The following is a 14,198-nucleotide window of genomic DNA, read 5'->3' on the forward strand; positions in this document are numbered from 1 at the left end:
CGTGAAGATAAAAATTACGGGCATGACTTCATACCAGACGATACGCGGCGAATCACGACCCACTAATCCCGTGACTCTTGGCGCTAAACCGTTTTAGGCTAGACATCAACATAGGCATGTCACCGCCCAAAACAACGCCTGGCAAAGCGATTCTCTCTCCGCATGCTTTGCTTTTCACGGTTCCGGCGCTCCGTCTCGGGAGGTTAACAAGATTTTATATAGCAATGGTCGCGTGTTGAATGGTATCGAATACTCGATTCGCTTATTTTCAGCCAATAAATCGCGTCTCCCGCGTCGACAATGGCTTACCCATACATCGATACTCCGCGCACCGAAGTCGACGGCAACGCGACTTACCTCACGAACGGCTATCGCAGCGCCGGAAGAACGAACCTTTCAGCATTAGACTCGGTCGAGAACTCGTTTCAGACACCCTCGAAAGATGAAGATGTCCTTAAAGTCCTCGATGCCGGGCGACGACGGAGTTCCGGAGGTTTCAAAATCAGCACGCCGCGTGCTGGTAGCGGGCCAAAATCGACGAAAAGTGCGTTGAACGACCGACGAAACCTTCCTTCAGCAGCACCAGCGAAGGGTGAATTCACACCGATGATGAAGAGCGCTACGAAAAACAACTATCTTAAGAATATGTCCTCGACGCGAGGGGCAGGAGGTCCCAAAACACCAGCCTACCTCAGAGCGAGCTATCGCAGCAATATCAACACGCCAGGACTACCGCCTCTCGAAATGACTGGCATTGATGAAGAAGAGGAAATGGACGACCCCACACCACTCCCTCAAGTCGCGAGCAGCAGTCCACAAAGTACGCCACTACCGTTTTTATCAGGGAGAGACGGGGGAGGCGCTCTCAACGATGGTCAAAATATGACGCTGAAAGAGCAGGAGAATGTGAGTTCATGGCTTGTGTTTTCTGCTCCGTGCTTTGTGGTAAGCCAGACAATGAACAATGGGCGCTAACTTTCCACAGATCATTGACAAGCTCGATAAAGACAATTTCGGTCTGAAGTTAAAGATCCATTACCTACAAGAGCAACTCGAAAAAGCCGGTCCGTCGTACAACCAAGCAGCGCTCCGCGAAAATACCGAATTGAAGGTGTCGAGAATGACAATGCAGCGAGACATATCGCGGTACAAGAAGGGCCTTCAGCAAGCGGAACGCGACTTGGAAACGTACCGCTTGCAATTCCAAGAGCTTAGGGAGAAATATAAGAAGAAGAGCATGGATGATACGATTCAGCGCGACATGGACCTGATGCGAGAGGAAATCGAGACAAAGGACGCCCAACTCAGAGATATCCGAGAAGAGCTCCGAACCGTAAAGGATGACCAGTCGCAAGACATGGACAAACTCCGCGATGATATCGAGGACCTCGAAGCGTCGTTGAGAGAGAAGGATCGCATGGTCGATGAGCGTGACGAAGAACTCGAGGAACTGAGAGACAAGGACAGTAAAGAGCACAATGCCGTTTCTGAACTCGGGTTTGAGCTCCAACGCGCGCGAGAGCAAATGGAAGAACTCCAGGATATTCTCGACCATGCAAGATCGGAAGCAAGAGAAGCGAAGGAAGCCGAACGCCGCGCAGTGGAAGAACAACAACGAGCCGAGAAAGACCTCAACGAACTGCACGAAGAGATGGCGAACAAGTCAATCAGCACGAAGGGTTTCAATCGCCAGCTGGAAGAGAAAGCGAATAGGCTGGAAGACGAGCTTCAAGAGATACGGCAAGAGAACGATGCTTTGAAGGGAGAAGTCGAGCAAAAATCCCAGAACGAAGCTCATCTAGAAGACCAATTCGAGAGGATCCAGCAAGATATGGAGTCTGACGAACGGGACTTACGGCACGAACTTGAACAAACACGGCGTGAATTGGATTTGGTTCAGCAAGAGCATGAGAAAACGACTGCGCACTTACAAGATGCCCTCGATGACTTACAACGCCATAGTGACGAGAGAGAACTTTTGCACACCCGACATCATGCGTTGACGGATGAGTCCGGTGGCCTGCAACGCGACCTCGCCCAAACACAATCCAAGATTCGAGAACTCCAGCAGGCGGTAGAGAACGAGAGACAACGCGCTGTTGATAGTGGGCATGATGTCAGAACGCAATACGAAGACGATATCGAAAAGCTACAGGAAGAAATCGAATCGCTACAACACGAAATCGAGGATAAAGAAGGCCACTTTGCACTCGAGCAGGAACAGTGGGAGAGCACTAGGCGAACCTTGCAGCTACAGAAAAACAGGGCAGAGGACCAAGCGGCTGGATTCAAGCGCACCATCGACAGATTGGAGCAAATGGAACATTCGCTTTCCGGGAAAGAAGGCAAATTGCAGGAAATCATCGATAGTGAGAAATCTCGCCATCAGAATGCGGAAGCCGTCCTTAATCGTCAACTCAAGGATCTAAACGATGAGCTCACGTCTAAGAGACAAACAATTGATGGTCAGCGGAGTGACCTTCTTTCAGTCAGGGAAGAATTACGGGTCAGCAAGCGCGAGGATACAACATTGAAGGACAAGGTGCAGGCATTGGAAGATGAGGTTGTGGTCTTGCAATCCAGTTTGCAAGAGGAGCAAGAATACGCCCGGGGGCGAGTGCAGAAGGGATCCTCGGACCAAGAAGGTCAGGTGCAAAAATTAATCGCCGAAAAGCAAAGACTTCGCGATCAATTGGCCAACGCCCATGTTGAGTTACATGATCTGCGGACTGCCCTGTCTGAGATGGAGACGGAGCGTGATGACCTTCACAACCAACTGGATCAAGCCCAGAACCCAGCTGACGACACTACGCGATTTGACCGGGAGAAGCATGAACTTCGGAAGGGCAATTTGCGTGTTGAGAACGAGCTGAGGCGACTAAAGGATGACAAGGTGGCGCTGCTTGAAGCAAAAGAAACACTCGAGAAGCAGCTCAATGCTGAGATCGAGCGTGCTACCGCTGAAGAGAACCACATGTCAGCAGAAATTGACCGACTCCAAGACAGGCTGCGATTACCCTCCGGCGGAGCGGATCGGGAGCTCAGCTTAGCCAAGAGTAAAGTTCAGCGCCTTGAGAGACGCGTGCAGGAACTCGAAGGCCTTCTTGAACAACAGCCACCGCTATTGGAGAATGAGCATTCTGCTACGAATGCGGACCTTTCGATGCTTCGCCATAGTCTGGATGAAGCCCGGAAGCGCGAGAGGACTCTCATTCAGCGCGAGGCTGACCAGAAATCCTCTGTCCATGCCTGCAAGTCACGAATTGCAGAGCTCGAGAGAGAGCTCCATGATGCACTAATGAAGAAATACGACACAAACTCACCGCAATCATCACCATCCGACAAACTACACCATGAGTTGCGCACTCTCCGACGACAACTGTCCGACGCCCACAAGTTGCTCAAGGAAGCGAAAACAAAGAACCGCGACCTTGAGCGCGCCACAATGAGAGAAGAGGACCAGCGGGACATTCATGAGCTTCTCAAAACCTCCACGCTGGAGGTAGAAGCCCTGGAACTCAAGCTCTCCGAACGAGACGCCAAGTTCAACGAATTGAAGACCCAAGTCCGCCGGATCCGCGAGGAGCGCGCCTTCTGCGTGAAGAAGGCCGAAGCAGCCACCAGCCAAGTAGAGTTTCTTCAGAGCCGCTACAATCAGGTCATGGAGAAGCTGTCAAGTAAGGGCGACAGCAGCAAGACCCGTCACGACAAGGAGATTCTGGGACTAGGCAAGGAAATCGTGTGGTTGAGAGCACGGTTGAAGCGTGAGGAGAAGTTCCGTCGTGATCTTGCCTGGAGTAAGGGTCTGATGGAGCTCGGAGAACGTGTTCGTGTTGCATGGTACGTGAACATCCTTTCTTTCTTCCCCTTTACTTGTCTATCCGGAATTCCAATGCTAACTTGATTACTACAGCAACGACGCCGACCTTCGCATGATCGCCGAGATGGGCGTCAAGCCTCATAATGGCACTCGGATCCGCAGTCCACGCCAGAAGTTAAAGGCCGCCATTTCCACCGTCAAGGCCGCCGTACGCATGCAACGAATGGGCCGGGAATGGAAGAAGACCAAGAAACTGGGCGAGGGTCTGAAACGTGCGAAGAACGAGGTGCTGAAGAGAAGGGACAGCTCGTATAAGTCGATAACGGAGTAAAAAAAGGGCATGGCGATTCGGTGACTTGGTGTTCGATGGGTTCTTTGGTGTCCTTTGGTTTCTTTGGCCTTCCCCTTAATGATTTGTCTTTTGTTCAGACTTGATTGATGTGATTCCCCCTATACGCCTTTTTCATGACAGTTATTACTGGTTTTTGTATTTATTCAGGCGTTTGTGTACTGGATGCAGGTTTATTTGTGATCGTGTTTCTGTTTAACTCGTAGAATACATTCCTGACGGGAAGTGTTATTTGGATAATTATTGACACATTCCGAGCATGGCGTGCTTAGATAGCACCGTTTCATGACAGAAATCACAGGCTCTACCGGGGTACTTCCTTGGAGATGGGTTGGTAAGGATATTCCCTGCCCCAGCCATTAGGGTAAGCCGGAATCATCCAAATAAGTAAACCGGGACCCAGGAACCGGTGGCGTTGCATTATACGCATTTACTTCTAAAAAGACAGCGAGTATTACCACTAAAGAATGGCGCATAATATCAGTCCAGCCCTCTTTACTAAAGAATGTCAACATAAATTGACGACCTCAAATGAGTTTGTATTCCTAAGGCATTAACAAGGTATGCGTGCAGTGGCTTCATAGCAGTACGGAGTAGACCAAAGTGGCCACCGCCTCGGGCCACAATCCGTCTCAAATATTCTAGCTGAGCACCCGGCAGCAGCCCCCCCCCCAAGTTCCAAGTTCTATGCCACCAATGGCAGGCTCGCCCTCCTCAGCTGAAAATGAAGGCTCTCGCTTCACCTTTGTCCTTGACGGGCACCACGCTGGGACACGGAGCCATGCCATGCGTGTTCACTGGACCGAACGTCAGAAAGCCAGGCAGGAGAAAAAGCGGCAACAGACTAGGCGGAGAGCGCTCCCAATTCTTGCAAAGGAGGGACCCGTGAGCTCAGCATCGTATTCTGAATCGCAAGGCACAAATACATTCCCTGCCACCGTGCAAGAAAGTTCAACAACAGAACAAGTTGCCGGCGTGGACAATGTCGAGGTCGGACAGTGTGGAATACCAGGGGTCCCTGCTCAGCTTCTTACCGGACTCAACCATGCCTTAGCATCTACACGACTAGATCCCTTTGATTCGTTTCCAATTAAACTCACAAGTCAACACCATAAGCTAGTCCATCACTGTACTGTCTACCAACTAGCAAATCGCGAGACAAACCGAGTCTAACTTAATCGGAACAGGGTTGAGCACACACGCTACTATGATGTTTGAAAACATACCGGCATCCAATTTTAATCCCATGAGGGACGTCTGGTTTCCCCTAGATCTCTCCAATCCTGCATCGTTTAATGCTATCATGGCACATTCTGCAGCACATTTGGCCCATTATTACGGGGGAATGACCCCGACTCGGGGAACTAATTCCTCCGAAGCCTTGAAATTCAAGGCAGATGCTGTTCAAATTTTGAATCACTGGCTCAGTGACCCCGAAAAGGCCTTGAGTAATGATGCATTCGCAGCTGTTGTCCGACTCTTGACGTTTGAAGTAAGTCCATTGTTTTCATTTATTCTAATAGGCTTGAATGGCAATACTAATAATGATGTCACGAATAGAGGTACTGGGGAGTTGAAGAAGAATGGAAAATACACCGGAATGGCCTCCAAGGGATGATTCATGCGAGAGGAGGTCTCCATCAATTACATAGCGACTGGAGACTAGAGCTGGTCGTTGGTCTGTAAGTCTATCGGCAACCAGGCCCACTGTGTGTTGCCAAAAATAAAAATCTAACAGCCTAGTATTTCTTTCATGTCAAAGCCGTCATGGTTTGAGTCTACGAATGATCTCTCGGAAATTTCAGAACATAGTATGAGAAGGAGCATACTAGGGAGCTCTATTGACCTGCACAAAATGCGCTGTCTATGGCTGATATCTTTCATCCAGGATATGCGCAATCTGATGGGCATGTCATCACAACTGTACATGGACGGACTGTCCGTCTATCCCTCGTTATACGATGCAGTCCTCTTTATTCGGGATAACTTTCAAGTTGAGAGTCAAACATGCAAAACTCAGCATCACGAATCCGACTATGACAGGCTAGCATGTCTGTTTGCTATTACTATCATGGTGCAGGAATCGGTTTCTTTGGCCTACTCTGCCGCGATTAATGAATTGGCAATTCTGGAAATGTCGCTCCAGACATACCGACATGTCTGGGAGGGCTCAATTCATTTGTTGCGATCCTTTCTTCATAATCACTTTGTGAATTCTTATCCAAACGGTGAACTGAAGATAGACTATGTCATGCAAATGACGGATGTCGTCAGTCACCTCAGCCTGGAGGCACATCGGGGAATTGAGAAATGTCTCCTTAATATGCTCTGTCGAACGTGGGATGGGAAGATGCCTTTTTTTGTGGCTGACGGAGGGACTCCGGATTCACTTCTATCCACTGTGCATGGATACTGATCTTGATACCGGCCTAAGAAGAGAGAAAATCAAAGGTTGTGAGAACTTCTTTTGCTAAGAAATGCTGGCCTTAATACAAGAGAGATCATGAATCAGTCCTCTTCTAAGCTAGCCAGCACGCTGGCAGATGGGGCGAAGAACGTCGTCCCCGTCAGCGGCCTGGAGAAATCGAGTATACGATCATGCAGCCCAGGGGGATTCCCCACAAACATGCGCTGCATCATCCGTTCAATAACCCATAACCGCGCCGTATATCCGATGAAGTATGTTCCAAACTCGGCCGACCCCGGGGATCCGAATGGCATATTGTCTCGAAGGATTTCGTGCTCGCCGCTTTCGTCCTCGATTGTCGTCAGCGTCTTGTGCGATTGCTGCCCCGACTCCGCGTCATCCAACTCAATGTTATCCGACTTGGTTCGTCCGATGATAGCCTCTTGTTGCTCTGTTTTGAGAGATTTCCACGCCGTCAGGTCATGTACGTATTTCTGTACAACAATGTAGCTGCCCCCGACACCAGATGCATCTTCCTGGTTGACCAGAACCGCTTCAGGAACAGCAGGACCAATAGGATTTGCCGTACCATCAACGAATCCCAATAAATCACGAATATCAAAGTAGCGGAAGCCCACTGTCTCATCAACAACCGAGACTGCGTCACCCAGGCGGTCCATCAATTGCCGTTCGAACTCGAAGCATAGATCCCGGCGTTCCGCACGAATATGAAACAAGATATCTCCCGGGGTCGAAATGGCCGTGTGAGCCTTGCCCTTTACCTCCTGGAAAGGACGCAGCTCTGCCGGTCGCGGAAGGCCGGTCAATTTATCCCAGATATTGCTCCCAATGCCAACGGTACATGTGAACAACGAGTTGAGGTCGCGGATCGTGATGTTCTTGGTGAGGTCTTCGATACCGGCAATGGTCGAGCGGGCGGTTTTGATGGCGTCTGGACTGTCGTTTACGGACAGGACGAGGAAGGTTGCGAATTGCGTGAGCGGCGCGTCTACCCTCTGCGGTTGGATGTTGGCGCGCTCACCCATCGTTGTGTCGTTGGCCGGTGCACTGGTAGAAAATGGACGGTATAGAATGCGATTACGAGGGTAATCTCGATGACACTGCTGGTATGGTGAAGGAAATCGTGATTGCTTAACAATAGTAGTATTCAAAGCTGCCTGTGCTCGTCCCGGTGCTAACGGTTTCGCGAGACGATGGAATTGACGCTGGGAACCCGGTAACAAATCACTGCAAACCGTATTACCAATCCGATTTATATTCATCCCTGCATCTGAATCCCATTCTGAGACTGTTTCTCGCGCGAGTTATGTGGTGATTCGTCTGCTCGCCGTGTATGACATTTTTGCAGAACACTATGCCATGTTACAATGACCACTGGTTCGACGAATGAGTGTGCGTTTGTTAGTTATTTCCCAGCTAGAGCAATGGTGAAATCATGCCCGAGCTCCTCTTGAAGAAAATAGCTGAGGAGGTGGCAATCGACGTGCCGTTTTTGGGCGACGCGCTCATTGGCCGAATGGTATTTCCGGATTGGGCAATGCTGAGGTGTGTCGACATCATGCATTTTTGCTGCACTTTTGTGGCTCATTGCGAATGTCAAGGTTGAGGCGTATTGTATTGCTATAATATATGCCAGGTCTTACAATAGTATTAGCCTCCATACCTAAGCCCTAAAAGACATGCAATGCTACGGAGTACAGCTACGCAGGGTAGACCTTAACAATACCAGGTAAAATATTCGATCATTCAACTATCGACAGGTATTCACATATGTGCATATATCATTCAGATTAGTTACAACAAAAACATCAAATGACAGTAATCACATCAATCCTCCATAGGTTTTCCCTTGTTCCTCCAATTCCTCATCCCGGTGGTAGTAGTCCCGGAGCTTGTCCATCTCGCTTTCCTTCTGTTGAGGCTTCTGGTCCTGCGCTTTGGATTTATCGCCACTGTTGTTGTCCTTATTGTGATGGTGGTGGTGCTCGAAGAATTTCTCCATGAATCCTTCCTTATGCTGGGGTTGAGTTTCTGGAAGAATGAGCTTGGGAACAGGATCAATTGTTACCGGTTTTACATACCCTGAGGCATTGTGGTTGCTTATAGACGGGTTCTTTTTAAGAGGTTCAAGATGTATATTTTAGGAGTGGTTGTAGGTTGTCTAAGAGCATAATAGCGACACTGAAATATTTATATCCACTTCGTTATGCTTCGAAGCCAGTGCAATAAACCAAACATAGGTCTTCCCCGCAGACTGACATCACCATAAAACAGATTCCATGGCTATCCCATCTCATCTAGTCGAATATGCATGATTGGTCAATCACTATTTCCTACTTGAGCCACGGATCATGGTGGGTCAATATCTGCAAGTCAAGCTTTCTTGAATTTTGATACATCGAAGGAATAAAAAGAAAAAGGTGATTTCATTTTCATTACTCGTATACAGTCACTAAATACTTTATTCGAAAAGATCCTTATGATCTGCCTTGAGAAGGTCCGCACATTTCTCACCAATCATGTAAATCGAGTTCTGGATCCGGCAATCCGGGATCACAGGGACAACAGAGGCATCCGCAACGCGGAGATTCTTGATGCCGTGAACCTTCAGCTTGGGATCAACAACACCCTGCTCGATGTTCTTCGACAGCCGAGCAGTACCGCAAGGGTGAAACGCAGTCTGGCACCGGTCCAAAACCGCCCGCTTCATTTCGTCGTCCGAGTCGAGCGGCATTTCCCATGGGTATTCGTCGACAACTAGGTCCTTGAAGCCGTCACCTTTGGTGAGGACATCGTAGCTGAATCGAATTCCCTCCCGCATGGCGATTATGTCGAGGTCGTTGGCGAAGAAGTTGAGGTTTATGTTTGGCTGGACTAGGGGATCGGCGCTGTTCAACGTCACCTCTCCAGGCTCGGAGACTGGACGGACCAGGTCGACGACGACGGTGAGGTAGTTGCCCTGCTTGGGGACCGGGTAGTGCCACTGGAAGGCACTGCCGAACATGCAAACAAAGTCAAGTTCGAAATGGGGCTGTCCGTATGGCGAGAATGGATCCTTGCCGCCGTTGGCAGCCTTAGCCTTGCGGTATTCCTCGTCCTTTTCGAGATAATCGTCAATTCGCGGGAAGCCAACCAGTTCCAAAAGTCCAGAGGCAGCAGGGCCGGTGCGGTTTTTCTTGTAGGCCTCAACGGTCGTAGCGTTCTGAGGGCCTTTGCGCAGCAGGTGGTCATCCATGCCGTAGCCGTCTTTAACACGAAGTACGAAGGGCACACCCGGGTGATCAATGAGGTGTTGGCCAACGTGGCGCGAATCAACAACCGTGTTAATGCCGTGTTTTGCCAGCTCGCGGGAGGGACCGATACCGCTCAGCATGAGCAGCTTCGGAGTTTCAAAGACACCCTGGGACAGGATGACCTCACGGCTAGCGTAGAATTTGAGCTCGTTGCCCGAGGGGTCGATGACAGTCACACCCTTGCAGACGCGGTCTGCCTCGTCGATAATCAGCCGCTTCGAGTGAACCTGAGGAAGGATGGTGATGTTGGGCTTGTCCTGCACGAAGAGGAAACTTCCAGACCGTACGCCCTTGTAGATACTGTCGCAACAGTGGGTGAGACCGATCATTTTACCATCGTAGATGTTTTCGGTAAGAGGATGGCCGCGGGACGTCCACGCCCTAGTGACAGCATCACGGAAGGGCTCCATCTCGTCAAGAAGCTCAGCATGTGAGATGTGAACAGGGCCGCCTGCTCCGATTTTGGACAAGTCAGCCTCATAAATACCACGGTCGTCATGGTAGGTTGCGCTTTTCCGGAGGTAGGGGACAAGGGGATCCCAGGTCCATTCCTTGCCGCCATATTCCTCCCACATATCGAAGGTTGGCTTGCAGCCGGGGACCCAAGTAAAATAGTTCAGGGACGAGCTGCCACCAAGCGTTTTACCACGGGTGTTGGGCTTCTCGATTCGCTCGTAATCATCGCGCTTGACCATCGTACTCTTGTACGCCCAGTCATGCTTGCTGTTTCGCAGGTCCATGGCCGAAGAAGGCGTAGTGATCTCCTCGACTTCCAGAGGATTTCCAACGCCTGCTTCGACAATAAGGACGGTAACATTGGGGTTCTCTGCTAGACGACCGGCGACAGTGTTACCTGCCGTGCCGCCGCCGACGACCACGAAATCGAAGTAAGAGCCGTTTTTAACCATGATGGGAGATAGAATTGGGCTGAAGAGGTTTGGACAATCTGGATAGTGGTGATGAGGACCGAGTAAGAGAAGGAAGCAGTGCTATATAGCTTTTCCCTGAAGCCTGATACAAGGACATGCCGCACCGCAGTTGCCGGTTTTCTTTCTCTAACTCCACCTCATGAGGGGTTATATGACGTCCGCTACATCTATGCTGACGGGTGGAGTGGAATAATGAGGAGCAATCTAGAACAGCTGGATTCGATTGGAGACCTACTTAGCTGGATAAACCGGTAGAGCTTCTGGACCCGATAGAGGAGATTTCCTTGAGATGCGGACAATCTCTAGTGATACACAGAGCTCATCATGTGAGGCTAGAACTATTGACGTTGCCATGATCCAGCCATCTCCTGTGCTATGTGGATCCTTGCATGTTGCCTTTTTGGGGAAATACTAACTGACCAATCAAAAACTCCCCCGAGTACGGCCGGATTCGGCGTCGACTTGACATTTTGCCCTAATGGCCCCACAGGCCGTCAGTCCCGATCGAGATACATACGGAGTACCACTATGTACTCATCGATGATGTGCGGGGAAGGTATGTTACTATGCAAGGCCAAAGAATTGCCCAGGGTGGTGGTGCGGTCAATGTCATTCAAAGCGTATTCGCCTCGGTAATTCATGGGCTATTATTCGCTATGTTGCGTTGGAGGTTATATCATGATTGGTGATTGGAAATCAGTTCTACGGAGGGGTTGCTTTGCATATAAAAGCCGCTGGCTATTTCTTAACCCATTAATCTTGGTTAGACGACCTGAATCTGTTCGCAAAAGGATTACCGGTAATACACCAGAAGCAGTCAACAATGTCTTACTACACTCTGGCCGAGGGTAGGAGCTATCAAATCCCCAAAGAAATGGAAGATGACTGACGACGTTCAGGCTGTCCCTATGCCCGAAACAATACAAGCGTTCAAGTTCGGAATAGATCAGGTGGTGGATTAGTCTTGCTCCAAGACACCCAATTGATTGAAAGTCTGGCTCATTTCTCTCGCGAGAGGATCCCAGAGAGGTAGGTCCCACGGCCTCTGGATAAGAAGACGAATTTCTGACTATGCTCGGAGTGGTTCACGCTAAAGCGGCTAGGTATGAGCACTATACTACAGTCAATTCGATTCTGCTTTGTCGACAGACAGATCAAGAAATTTCTCGGCGAATCTGATGTTGAAGGATGTGATGCTGATAGTTCTGCCAATGAAGACTGGGAGCTACCCACCCCGGAGTATGTATTTTCTGAACAGGCTCGCCTTATGGAAAACTTTTACGGTCCCGACGCAGAGAACTTTGATGAGGACAAGCTACTTGCTCGACGCATCCAGGTTACCAAGGACATGGTTGCGCTTCTGCGGCTCTGTGAACCGCCCCGACGAGGCAACCGAGTCAATTGGAATTTCGATGATGGGGATGATGAACTGCTTGAACAGCCAGAAGAGCCCGCGTCTTCTGAGGAAGATACTCTGGTATGTCCAACAGATGTCTGCATCATTTGTTGTGGTGTATCTCGTTCAGCGCCGAATCCTCCTCCACATAAATTTTCTTCCAAGCGGAAGGATTCTCTTCGTCGCCACCTCATTGAATCTCATCTGGTTCATGCACATGACGGGATTAGCTGCAATTGGGAAGCCTACGGCAACATGCCCAAGTTCAGTAAAGTCACTGAATTTCTGGCCCACGCTGCCCAGGTGCACGCATATGACATCAAAATTAAACTCTGTCATCTCCCTCAAAGTCCACAAATTGCTTGCAGCGCTATCTCATCCATTTACAACTCAGAGGTGTCTTCAGAATGTGACAGTCAACCAAAATCTGAGACTCCAGCCTCCTCTGTCGGCTTTGAAATAACGAATATCGACCCGCGCTTGCTGGAACCCCAGACTGTCAACATGGAGGCCCCGTCGAACCAACCCGGTACTGATACTCTCATGTCTTCCATTGGTTCTGGGGTGACAAAGATCACTCCATGCTCGACAGAGATTGCTACAAGGCGAAAAACAACGAAACGAGCGGCAAAGGCAGCAAGTTCCAAGCCAGAGCCTCAAAGACAACATACAACGCGCTCATCTCTACATCACGACCACTCAGAAGCGCAGCCAGGGGTACTGAAATCCTCCAGTGTCAAGCCTTTGCTGCGTCGGTCAAAGAGACTGAAAAGTTGATAATGGTGTGGTATTGGATGGTGAAATCAGGATCCAGAAGTTGACTGGAAGTAATTACCTGAGTTGCTCAAGACAGCTTAATTAAGAGAATAATCATGGTGTTACTACCTGGTCCTATGGCAAACTGGACCGTGGTGACTTCAGCCACATGGGCTACACTTGCACACAGACTGTACATGGAAAAGAGCTGTAGATGAAGAATAATTGTGGATAGACAATGGTCTCTAACATAAGATAACTGCCTGTGGAAATTAGCTGCGTGTGATAAATAGTTACATATGGATCATAGGCATATACAAAGAATAGCTGTGTGTGGACAGAAGCTGCATGTGAAGGGTGGTTATACAGCAATATTTGAAATCAGATTACCCTATGTAATTTATTTAGAATAGATATTATATAAATGTGCAATGAAATGATTTTGACTAACCTGTCTACATTTTGTGCTGCCTTTTGTGCTGCCTTTTGTGCTGCCTTTTGTGCTGCCTTTTGTGCTGCCTTTTGTGCTGCCTTTTGTGCTGCCTTTTGTGCTGCCTTTTGTGCTGCCTTTTGTGCTGCCTTTTGTGCTGCCTTTTGTGCTGCCTATTTTTCCTTGTCTTTCCTTTCTCTGCCTTCTGGCCTCCGAACATTCCCGCCATTCTTTTTTTTTTTTTTTCAACAAAGCAAAGCAGAAGCTCACAAAGCTTGCTAGCAATGAGTAGAAAGAGGCTAATATATCGAGTTATATCGGCTCCAAAAAGCAACAGCATGAAATGCACGCTCCCATCCTTCAAGCTACTCACATACTATAACTATCCATATTGTGGCAAATAGACGTTGGTTTTTTATAGGGACCACACTTGGGGGCGGCAGCAAATTACGAAAGGTTAATACGAGAATTGTTTATGGTTGAGGGGAGTTGTATTATTATTATTATTATTATTATTATTATTCATACACGCATCTGTCAGCCCTATAGGCCGAGTAGCGGCAGGTCCTGCAGGGCAGCCGGGGAAGCCGCCGTAATGGTAGTCGCTATGTACATCGTCGCCTTTATACACATATCCTGATATCTCATTCCGCATGTTGTATATCCCGTGCTGCTGGTTTTCGTGCCGCTGTTCCCATGGCCACGAGGATCCATGGGCTTGTTGGATACTATCTCGTTTCCTTCCCTACTTCTGCAAGCGTGTAACCTTGGCTGCGTTATGCTGCCGGTTTCCCCGA

At 49.2% G+C, this 14,198-nt stretch overlaps 6 protein-coding genes across 6 annotated transcripts; 3 read left to right on the forward strand and 3 right to left on the reverse strand.

Moving 5' to 3' along the window:
• Positions 1–300: 300 nt before the first annotated feature.
• On the forward strand, positions 301–4,151 carry ASPGLDRAFT_123561 (putative spindle-pole body protein (Pcp1); the record flags this gene model as incomplete). Its single annotated transcript, XM_022540413.1, has 3 exons — positions 301–906; positions 986–3,840; positions 3,914–4,151. 3 exons carry the CDS (start codon positions 301–303, stop codon positions 4,149–4,151), a joined length of 3,699 nt encoding a protein of 1,232 aa, XP_022402503.1.
• A 714-nt stretch (positions 4,152–4,865) lies between these two features.
• Positions 4,866–6,585, forward strand: ASPGLDRAFT_123449 (uncharacterized protein; the record flags this gene model as incomplete). The annotated part of the gene is made up of 4 exons (XM_022540400.1): positions 4,866–5,298; positions 5,357–5,661; positions 5,730–5,851; positions 5,913–6,585. 4 exons carry the CDS (start codon positions 4,866–4,868, stop codon positions 6,583–6,585), a joined length of 1,533 nt encoding a protein of 510 aa, XP_022402504.1.
• A 92-nt stretch (positions 6,586–6,677) lies between these two features.
• On the reverse strand, positions 6,678–7,622 carry ASPGLDRAFT_124058 (Dyp-type peroxidase; the record flags this gene model as incomplete). Its single annotated transcript, XM_022540453.1, has 1 exon — positions 6,678–7,622. The coding sequence occupies one exon, from the start codon at positions 7,620–7,622 to the stop codon at positions 6,678–6,680; it is 945 nt and encodes a 314-aa protein (XP_022402505.1).
• Positions 7,623–8,320: 698 nt separating this feature from the next.
• Positions 8,321–8,751, reverse strand: ASPGLDRAFT_45839 (uncharacterized protein; the record flags this gene model as incomplete). Its single annotated transcript, XM_022546326.1, has 2 exons — positions 8,679–8,751; positions 8,321–8,628 (listed from the first exon to the last, which is right to left on the reverse strand). Coding segments are annotated over exons 1-2 (214 nt in total), but the record flags the coding sequence as incomplete, so codon positions are not given.
• A 264-nt stretch (positions 8,752–9,015) lies between these two features.
• On the reverse strand, positions 9,016–11,024 carry ASPGLDRAFT_45840 (GMC family oxidoreductase). The gene has a single exon (XM_022546327.1). It carries the CDS (start codon positions 10,796–10,798, stop codon positions 9,059–9,061), a length of 1,740 nt encoding a protein of 579 aa, XP_022402507.1. The 5' UTR covers positions 10,799–11,024; the 3' UTR covers positions 9,016–9,058.
• A 353-nt stretch (positions 11,025–11,377) lies between these two features.
• On the forward strand, positions 11,378–13,199 carry ASPGLDRAFT_81462 (uncharacterized protein). The gene is made up of 3 exons (XM_022550115.1): positions 11,378–11,667; positions 11,719–11,848; positions 11,969–13,199. Exons 1-3 carry the CDS (start codon positions 11,643–11,645, stop codon positions 12,990–12,992), a joined length of 1,179 nt encoding a protein of 392 aa, XP_022402508.1. The 5' UTR covers positions 11,378–11,642; the 3' UTR covers positions 12,993–13,199.
• The last annotated feature ends 999 nt before the right edge of the window (positions 13,200–14,198 follow it).

The sequence above is a fragment of the Aspergillus glaucus genome, assembly GCF_001890805.1.
Source record: "Aspergillus glaucus CBS 516.65 unplaced genomic scaffold ASPGLscaffold_7, whole genome shotgun sequence".
NCBI classification, from domain to species: Eukaryota; Fungi; Ascomycota; class Eurotiomycetes; order Eurotiales; family Aspergillaceae; genus Aspergillus; species Aspergillus glaucus.

Coding starts and splice junctions, on each gene's coding strand:
- ASPGLDRAFT_45840 (XM_022546327.1), bottom strand. CDS start 10,798: ATGGTTAAAAACGGCTCTTACTTCGATTTCGTGGTCGTCGGCGGCGGC.
- ASPGLDRAFT_81462 (XM_022550115.1), top strand. CDS start 11,643: ATGTCTTACTACACTCTGGCCGAGG. Junction 11,668..11,718: donor TTACTACACTCTGGCCGAGG/GTAGGAGCTATC, acceptor GACGACGTTCAG/GCTGTCCCTATGCCCGAAAC. Junction 11,849..11,968: donor CGCGAGAGGATCCCAGAGAG/GTAGGTCCCACG, acceptor CTTTGTCGACAG/ACAGATCAAGAAATTTCTCG.